We start from the raw sequence: 10,233 nt of genomic DNA on the forward strand, positions 1-10,233 counted from the left end.
TCCACTCGGGATATTCTGTAAAGTGGAGCCAAGGCCGGACTTCCGGTCTGCCGCGCTGGAAAATGGAGGCGCAGAAACCTCGCGCTGCGAGGTTTCTGGCATCGCGGAGGGGGGGGGAAATCCGCGGGGGCACGCGGATCCCCGTAAATACCCCTGGTTGAGCGTCCAGGGGGCAAATTTTGCCTGGCGGAGCTCCAGAAAGCGACTCCTCAGCTGCCCAGGAAGCCCGCAAGAGCCCCTGAGAGCCAGCCGAGTGGCAGTCGCGGGAGCCATTTTAGGCATACCATCGTTACCTCCAAGAAGCGAAGCTCCGAGCCTCCAACCTGCAGGCGGTGGATTCTTCCTGAAAAAGTTACGATCTGGACGAAGTAAGTTGAAACCAATCAATTTGAAACAAGAATTTGGCAGTGGGAGGCGGAGATTAAAAAGGGAAGTCATCTCCCCCCGATTGAGTAACTAAAGATCGCAGCAAGCTAGAAAACCCAGAAATGTTGTAAAAAGAGCTTTTTCCTGAGGCAGAGTAAAGGAAAAAGTAAGCGGTGTATTTATCTCTGCAAAAGACTGAGATTTAGCATGAGAAAAGCCCCCTGCGAGCCTGGAGTCGGGTCAAAGGAAAGATCAGTCAGTCTGCTGATCAACGTCACAATACAAAGGAATGTGTTTGGCTGAATGTGAGAGACTGAGAGCTGTAAACAGTGAAAGAGGATTTGTTTTGCCTTGAGGCTGCTCAGTATTGTCTCTGTGGAAAAGAAGGAGTAAAGAGAGAGATTCTGACCAAGTGGGACTGGATTTTTGGCTTTTTGCCTATCTGTTCACTTTTCATATATACTGGACTAAAATTTCAACTCCACGGCCTGTCTGTACAAAGATGGAGGAGGTTTTAGACAAAGGATTAGGAGAGAAGGTTCCAGAGAGTGGACAGGAAGTCACACAGTGGGACTTAATATTGGCAACAATTCTGGATCTTACTAAGCAAGTGAGCATCTCCAAGCTTGATGTAAACTTTCTGAGAGAAGAGACTGTCGAGACATTTGTTTTTGACTGTAAAACACAGGATCCAACAGAAATAGAAGATCAGGAGAAGGGAGAAGAAAAAAGATTGGAAGACCAGGACTGTGCTGGAGTGACGCATGTAAAAAACATAGAAGAGGAGAAAGATAATACTGAAGGACAATATGCTGAACCAATGGATTTATTTCCTGAAAAGAACACTGTTCTACTGGTGGGAGGGGTGGAACAGGGAGGGAAAGTAGGAGAAAACACTGTTTCACTGGTGAGAGAAGTGAAACAGGAGAGGGTAAAAGCAAAGAAGCACCCCAAAAAAGAGGTTGGGAAAATCAGCGCCCCGGTGAGAGAGGGGAGAACACAAACAGTTGGGGGGCAGAAAGAGGATGAAAAGGTGCAAAGATACAAAGTGATGGGATTACAGAAGAGGGGGGCAAGAGTTCGGCAAAAGTTGGTATGGGACAGACTAGGGGTGGGTTGAGAGGTTCTGGATTATTTGGTATTGTCTGAAATAATATGGTCTGATCTCGGAATGTATTAAGGATTGTATGAAGAACCTGGCTGATTCATCTGGAGACTTCGATTCCAGGGAAGGGGGGGTGGGAACTTTGTTGTGTGGGTGGAAGTAAATGGGTAATTAATTAGGATGTGAATCTTATATATTTTTGGGTAAGGGAAAGAGACTAGGGATTAGGTAACAATAATTTTGGAGAGAGGATGTTAAGAGAAAAGAGGTTAAAGTATAAGGAGAATGTATAATAGCAATGAAAAAGTTGAAATTTAGAAAAAAGAATGTGAAGTTAGAATGGGAAAATGCGAGAACTATTTTTAACAATAAGAACTCAAGAAGGGGAAATGAGGAAGTCTGAATCTGTTTTTGGTTTTTTTTTGCTTTTTTTTTGTTTTTTTGTCGTTTTTTATGTATTTTTCTTTTTTGTGCCTTTTTCTTTTTTCTTGTATTTCTTGTTAAAATCTAATAAAAATTATATTAAAAAAATAAATAAAGTGGAGCCAAGGCCTAGTTTGTAGGCTATAAAATGGAGCCAGGGCGTAGTCTGTCGGCCTTGGCTTGGGCTAGTATGTAAATGCAAGCCGAGGCCTCCGCCCTGTATCTTCATTCCTTGGCCCTGGCCTGACTCTGTGGGTTTTTGCAGATGAGGGTTTGTGCTAGTTGTGTTGCTTGTTGTGTGAGTGTTTGTGGGGGGGGTTGGGTTGCAGCCTGTGGCTGTGGTGTCCTGTGGCTGTGGCTCTAGGTTTGGCCGTTTGCCTTTGTCTGGTAATGGCTGTCTTGGTGGTTTCCATCCTTGGGCTTGGGTGGTGGAATGGCCGTTGTGGCTTTGGTGGGGACGTTGGGGTGGGGCCTGGATCGTGGGGTGGGTGTGGCGGTGTTGGGATCCGTCCTTGGGCTTTGGGGGTGGAATGGCTGTTTCGGCGGTTGTTGGACGATGGTTGATGACGTAACGATTTGGCCCCGTCCTTGGAGGTCTGCCTTTTTATTGGATGGTGCTGGAGTCTTCAGAGCTTTTGCTGGTGATGTCTGATAGCAACTATTATATATAGTGAGAATAATCCATGCAATATATGCACATATTTGTTTAGGCTTTTTCACAGTAGGAAGGGGCTCAGCCAGAAAAATCTGCTGTGCCTTGATGGGTATTAATTAACCCATAAACTATTTCCTGTCACTCAGGTTAACTTGTGTCCTGGGAAAAGGTGAAGATCTCCCAGATGTTGTCACCTGCTGCTACTGATTTCTATTTATACAAGTTGCACATTAGTGATTTTCTTACATGGTACAACGTTGAACAGAAATGCATGGTTAAGCAATCTATTATGGTAAAATGAGAAAATGTGTTAAAGCACACCTGAGCTAACAAAATATTCCTCTGGATCCTTCAGGCATTTTACAAATGTTGACTTGGGGTTATTAAAAATTATTGATCTGAAACAGGGCATGAAGATTACATTAAGTAGGGCAACATCTGAATCCTAGTCAGAGGGATTATCATGCCGTGCAACTGTGTCAAATGGTTTGCAGAAAAGCAACCTTGGCATTTTGCATTTCATTAAGTTTGCTGCTTAGACACTTTTCTGCTTTTTTTAGTTTGGGCACTCCTATTCCATATTAATATGCAGGTGAAGATATATAACAGCCACCTATTATGAAGATCAATGGAACGCAGGTGGCTCCATGGTCTAAACCACTGAGTCTAGGGCTTGCCGATCAGAAGGTCGGCAGTTCGAATCCCCGCGATGGGGTGAGCTCCTGTTGCTTGGTGGTGCTGAGGCCATTTTCACATCAGATGCACATTTGCCCGGATCCCACCTAGTGCTTTCTTTGCCACATTTTGCACACAAATCCCACCTTCAGTGCAATCATCACCATGGCTTTTCAGAGGAGTCTGCTTTAAAAGTGTCATTTTGGAGTTTTCAAGGTCTAGCATACTTACATGCAATTGTATGTGCTTCATTTCCAGATTGATAAGTATGCTCAGCGGGACCTGAAGAAAGGGCTTCATTTATATGGAACTGATGGAAATATTGGCCTAACTAATGCATGGAGCATCATACAAACAGATGTAAGCTTGCGTTGTTGTTCTTTTTATATTTTATCCATTTGCACACAATACATCCTTTCGGCTTTGAATTTCCAGCATAATGGGATTTCATATTGGTTTCTAAAAAGAGTCTGTTCTTGGGACTGCTTCAGACCTATAAATATGTGGCACTTATTAAGCATCATGACCCTGGTACCCAGGTACTTATATGAACCAGGACATGTAGCCTAATAGTCCTTCCACATCTGCATCAAAATTTACCTGCAGTGAATTCGTTAGCAGCTTTGGACTTATTTTCATCTGCTCTTCTTCATGCAGACAGCCATGCACACAGACATGGGCAAATTGTCTAAAAGTGCCTATTTTTTAGTAGCATGGGCAGTGAAAATTCATTAAAGGGGGTAGAACCAAGCCACTCCATCTCACGAGTGATTTTAATGCACAGGAGATGTCACATTTCCATTATAATTTTGTAACAGTAGTGGATACAATGGGGAATGTGCTCATCTGGTCTCTCTGGCAGTTTATATGGTAGAACCTTTTGATTTCTCCATTTTCCTCTTCTTTGCCTGAGGCACCTTTCCATATGTCAGGGAGCAAAGAAGGAGAACATTTCCCTTATCTATGTATTTGTTTTATCTATTGTCTACCGTGATGACGCACCACTACTCCCAGGCCTTTTAAATGTAGAAATAAGTCCCATCAATGTTGGTGATGTGAACTTGGGGAGTTCAAGATATGAACTCCATCTTAGAACTTCTAGGCAAATTGTGAGCCAAGACTAAACCTCCCTAGAGTTTGGTATTAGTTTATTACTAGCTCAAACCTGGCTCTGGTCCCAGCATCAGTCCTCCAGTATGTCATCTCTTACGTTAAAAAATATTTATTTATACTGTTTCTATAGCATCTTTTCAAGGTTGTTCACAGTAATAAAAATAATCAAAAACACAGCAAACCCTATAAAACACCATAAACACAAAAATGTACTGGGACATGCCTGACATTGACAATAAAAGGGCTATTGCTGTGACCTTCATTAGATGGTAACAGCATTGTGGATACCAATGGCTGTTGGATGGCCATCTGTCAGGGATTATTTAGCTAGGATGCCTGCATTGCAGGAAGTTGGACTAGATGGCACTTGAGGTCCCTTCCAATTCTACAGTTCTATGTCTCTAAAACGGACATGGGTGGTGCTGTGGATTAAACCACAGAGCCTAGGGCTTGCCGATCAGAAGGTCGGCGGTTCGAATCCCCACGACAGGGTGAGCTCCCGTTGCTTGGTCCCAGCTCCTGCCAACCTAGCAGTTCGAAAGCACGTCAAAGTGCAAGTAGATAAATAGGAACCGCTACAGCGGGAAGGTAAACGGTGTTTCCATGTGCTGCTCTGGTTTGCCAGAAGCGGCTTTGTCATGCTGGCCACATGACCCGGAAGCTGTACGCCGGCTCCCTCGGCCAATAACGCAAGATGAGTGCCGCAACCCCAGGGTCAGTCACGACTGAACCTAATGGTCAGGGGTCCCTTTACCTTTGTCTCTAAAACCCAATACATAAAATAAGACAATTTTTAAAAAATCTGAGTGTGCTAATCCATAATAAAATACTAAAATATTATTTCAATATGCACTGCAGTTTTTAGGCTGTCTGATGTGCTCTGTGCCTTCCCTTGATGTGAGTAATTGCTCCAGATTTACTGCAATTAATCACTGGGAATCCTTGTGTTTAACTATTCCTTTTGTACCCAACACAATAGGAGAGGTTTGTTATAATCCCAGTGGCTTGTTCTCTTTCTATCTTGAGTAGCTACATTGTCTGCCAAGATTCCTCTTATACATTTTCATGGATGTGTATTCCCAATCCTATATTGCTGTGACATAATGCTTTGCACAAATGGGAAATGCTATTAATTTTAGGAACTCTGGAAGAGCAAGGAACTAAAGGAGTTATTGCAGGGAGTATATATTAATCCAATTTCAAGAAAGGTAGTGCAAAAAAAAAATCAATAACCTATTCAACATAGCCCATGGGGGGCCAGAATATGGAACCCCTTTAAAATATATGGTGGCTGTAATAAGACATTCAATTACTCAAGAAACTAATTCTATAAACAAAAACAAGAGCCCAGTTTTGAAATACTGTAAATTATATTGGATCTCTCTGTTAGTGCAGTAGACTTGATCCTTTACAAAGTAGTAAATAAACATCCACCTTAGAAGATTTTATCCGGAGGGATTTGAGAGGCAAGAAGGCACAGCAGCAAATCTCCCAATCCCTAGGGACGAGAGAACATCATGAATCTGCTTAGCACCACCACCACCCTTCTTTTTTCCTGTGTGAACACCATAGTTACAAATAATTTTGATCACAGTTACTGGGATACTTGGAAATTCAAGTTTCTAACCAAGCTTTTTTTTTCGTTCAGAATTCCAAGTAGTGGTGAGTGTTCCCTTGCCTGCCACTGACCTCCAGTGCTTTCAGAATAAGCTACAGTCGTCCCCCCCCTACTCACACCTCATTGTGGTTGTGAGTGAAGTGGGGTTCACTCCCTCTACTCCTCCATGAGCCTCTAAGGCAGGCATCCCCAAACTGCGGCCCTCCAGATGTTTTGGCCTACAACTCCCATGATCCCTAGCTAACAGGACCAGTGGTCGGGGAAGATGGGAATTGTAGTCCAAAACATCTGGAGGGCCGAAGTTTGGGGATGCCTGCTCTAAGGGCTCTCACCACGTCCTGCCTGTGAGCCTATAGGTTTCGTGGATGCAGCAAGTTAGATGGAGACTATTTTGAAGCTGCAGCAGGAATATCTCAGAATGGTGAATGAATTCATGTGCCCAGGCTGCACAGTGCTGTAGGCTGTATTTCAGGTTTGCAGACTGGAGTGTGTGAGAGAAGCTTGAACTCCTCCAGCGAACATTTTGCCTGCTTAGCCAGAACTGTAAATCACTCGCCTTCACGAGGCACTAAAATGCTCATCCACATGCTGGGAAGGTGTGATGGGAGAGATACAAATCAAAGTTTAGTACTCTGCTACTTGGAGAAAAGTTTGTTGGCTGCAATCTCAGCTCCCAGATCATGAATATCTCTATTACTAACTGTCAAAGACAATTTCAAGGCAGTGTATATGCAACTCTGAAGCCACTCATCTTTACAAAAATGGTTTCATTGCTGTAACCATTTCATTTGCTGTGTTTATTTTTTTCCCCTAGTGGAAATAGCATACTTGAAAAATAATATCATTGTGCTTTGGTGTGCTGGCAATCCAGTGTTTGATGACAATCTATTTGCTGAGTCATGGGTTTTTTATTATTAAATACCAAGCAGAAGAAATTAAAAAAAGAAATTATTTTTCTGCTGGGTTTCCTCTACCACCACTATCATACTGACATAAATGTTAGTTCTTTCTCATTTTTCTTATGTAATGCACAGATCTCAACCAATAATGCTTTCTTGGGCTTTCATTTATACCTAACATAGGTTTAACTTAGTGGTTCTGTGTAGTGTGGACTGGATTCTCCACCCTTTGGTTAGGATGTTTCCTCCCCTGAATCCCCAAGGCCAGTGAAAAGAGCAATTCAGAACTACAGTATTAGGATTCTGGCAGTGCTACTTATACAACTCCTGGTGTAGGCAGGCTTCTTTTTCTTGCCCCTTTTTTGCAGTGGTTGAACCCACCAACTATCTGACAAGGAGGTACATTTCTGGAAGTAAATAGTTCTTTCACCCACCTGACCCCTATGATAAGATCAGTGAGTGAGTGTGACATGCTTTGATGTCACAGTAGACATGGGGACGCTTCTGGCTGCCACTAGCTTAACTGCTTTGATAGACAACCATAGACTAGGTGTCTAAATGCTAGGGGGGCTTTGGGAGACCTTACAATTCTAAGGTCAATTAGAAAATTTTACAAAATTAAAACACATCAATATTTTAATAAGAAATTAAAGTGCTGCAAGAGAATTGCACTGAATATTCTATGATGATGGGATACCCATTGAAGTCCATTGGTTCCCCATCTGGTTTGCCAGTGTTCTTGTGGCTTCTAAGCCCTTCCATGTCCTCCTTGTCCAATGGGCTTTTCCCCTCTTTCTTTTTTTCAGTTCAGATGCTGTGGAGTGTCAAACTTCACCGACTGGTTTGACGTGTACAATACCACACGGGTGCCAGATTCATGCTGCTTGGAATTCAGTGAAAACTGTGGTCTTCATTCCCCAGGGACCTGGTGGAAAGCTGTGAGTAGCTGTCCAAACTTAATTCTTATTTTAACCAAGCTAACCTAGAATTGTACAGGTTTCCGTGGAGAAAGGGAAAAGGGCTTGGGCTTGCATAGTTGCCAGATGTTGTTGTTTCATGATCTAGCATGTGTCAAAAAGGCTGCAATGACACGTTCACCATGAATTTGTATCATTATTTGACAAACAGCAAAGAAAAGTCTTTGCTGACAAGATGTAAAATAAGCAGCTCACCTTAAAACACAGAGAGAGAAAGAGCATGAGCTTAAGGCTAGAGCATGTTGTTAGAGTAAGATCTAAGAGGCCATTGCAGGACGAGTTCTGGTGATATAGTCAACACATGCAGATTTCCATTATGGGTGTGAGCTAGCCTACAAAGGACCCCCCCACCAAAAAAAATGTATTTTCTAGGACAGTGGTTCCCAACAGGTGGTCCGCGGACCCCCAGGGGTCCGCGAGCTATGCCAGAGGGGCCCGCAAGATGCTATTAGAATAAAAAATATATTAAATATATTTCGTATGATAACAGATTTTTTGTTTTGGCCGCTTCCTGCATGAGCAGAGTCTAGCGCAAAACTAGAATTAGATAGAGGCAGTAGTTCTGCTGTATGCCGTTAGGTGGCGCTTTACAAACACTACTGTTTTGCAAAGAGGCAGCGCGCGCATTCTACTAATGCTCACCTCCCCAAGATGCTTGGCGCGCGCCGGCTTCATTTGTGCGCTACTGCGCAGGTACCCTGTCTTCTCCATTCCCCTCCCTCCTCCCTGGCGCGCGCTGCCTCTTTGCAAAACCGTCGTGTTTGTCAACAAAGCAAGCATTTTCTTCCATGTGTTTCATGGAAAACAAATATAGGAATCGGCTCGACATGCGGTCGGATTTCAGAAATAATGGACTCAAAGGACAGATTTAACTCATCTCATTAGGAACTGAAAATTAAAACTAACTGTATACTGATGGAGTACTCTGTTGTAACTGTAAAAACGTATAAATATAAAATATAAAAAGACTTTTAATTTGGCTCTCACTTTTTAATTTTAGGATTAGGAATTAATGGGGGTCCTTGTCACAATAGCGGCTCGATGAGGGGTCCTCGAGAAAATTTTGTTGGGAACCCCTGTTCTAGGAAATATTTCTGCAGGACCAGTGTATTATGGCACCCAACTGGAAGTACAGGTGGTTGACATGTCCCGAGTAAAGATAAGAGTGTTGTATTAGGAAGGACAATGCCCAAAAAAATTATGCTCAGCCAAGAAGCTTGCTGGGTGATCTTAAGCTAGTGTCTTCCCCAGTTTATGTCATAGGGCTTTTCCAAGGATCCAAACCCATTGTTACAGAAAGGACAGGTATTAACTTTTATTTATGTGCTGGTTCAACAGATCCTACTATGCAACTGTTAGCGCTCATGTTTGATATACCAAAAGCAGAGTCAGGGGCTCACCAAATGTAATGTTATCTTTCTACTGTGCAGTTGCTATGAAGCCAATACAAGCTGCTGCATCAATGGAAATATTTTTGTTTGAGCAGTAATTGTCTTATAGTTGCCTTTGCACAACCCGCCATTGCGCCTGTGCTTGAAGTAGAAAGGTTTAGAGTTGACTTTAGAAATGTTGGTACCGGTATTTGACCATTAGGTAAAGCGGGGGTTTGAAAGAACTTGCTCCTTATTACTGCATCTTGCACACAGCATGCATCCATTTCTTCTTCATCTGTATAATGTTTGAACCCTTAACACCACACTTTATTGTAAACGAGCCCCCTACCCCCGGGGTATTGCGCTTCCAGTGAATGCTGAAATAGAGCAAACTGCGTAATCTTGAAATGTCAGTCCTGTCATTGCTACTTGTGTCTTTTAACTCCCCACACACCAAAAATTCATGTTTCTCGGTAAATAAGTATTCTCATGGTCTTTCTTTTCTCTCTCTCTCTCTCTTTTAAAGCCTTGTTATGAAACAGTGAAAATATGGCTCCAGGAAAACCTGTTAGCTGTGGGAATTTTTGGACTGTGTACAGCTTTGGTTCAGGTAAAAATTTAATAAAAAAATTCCTTCAGTAGCACCTTAAAGACCAACTAAGTTTTTATTTTGGTATGAGCTTTCGTGTGCATGCACACTTCTTCAGAAAAATTTAACTTATTGCCAGGGTGCTTTTTGTTGGTTCCTACATGCAAGGCCAGTGAAGGGTTTAAATGTCACTCAGCTTTTCTCTCTCTCACAGAAGTATTAGTCCAATATTGACTGTCCAACCCATAATTGTATTAGTGTATTAGTCCAATATTGACTGTCCGACCCATAATTGTACACGTGTGTGTGAGAGAGAGAGAGACATGTCTCTCTAAATTTGGAGGCCTATTTCAGTGATTTTTCCCTTCCATCGCCTTGGGGAATCCATGCACAGCTAATGTGTGGAAGGGGACTGGACCTCCCGGGTCTGTACTCAGCAT

At 42.7% G+C, this 10,233-nt stretch overlaps 1 protein-coding gene across 6 annotated transcripts in view; it reads left to right on the forward strand.

The window, feature by feature from the left end:
• TSPAN4 (tetraspanin 4) overlaps positions 1-10,233 on the forward strand; it is a 517,256-nt gene that overhangs the window by 499,054 nt on the left and 7,969 nt on the right. For all 6 annotated transcript variants that reach the window (XM_035121894.3, XM_088666040.1, XM_035121932.3 and 3 more), the window contains 3 exons: positions 3,483-3,584; positions 7,661-7,792; positions 9,731-9,814. In XM_035121894.3, the coding sequence (XP_034977785.1) occupies positions 3,483-3,584; positions 7,661-7,792; positions 9,731-9,814 (318 nt within the window). The remainder of the gene's footprint in view (positions 1-3,482; positions 3,585-7,660; positions 7,793-9,730; positions 9,815-10,233) is intronic.

This window comes from Zootoca vivipara, chromosome 1 (genome assembly GCF_965207765.1).
Source record: "Zootoca vivipara chromosome 1, rZooViv2.hap1.1, whole genome shotgun sequence".
NCBI lineage: Eukaryota > Metazoa > Chordata > Lepidosauria > Squamata > Lacertidae > Zootoca > Zootoca vivipara.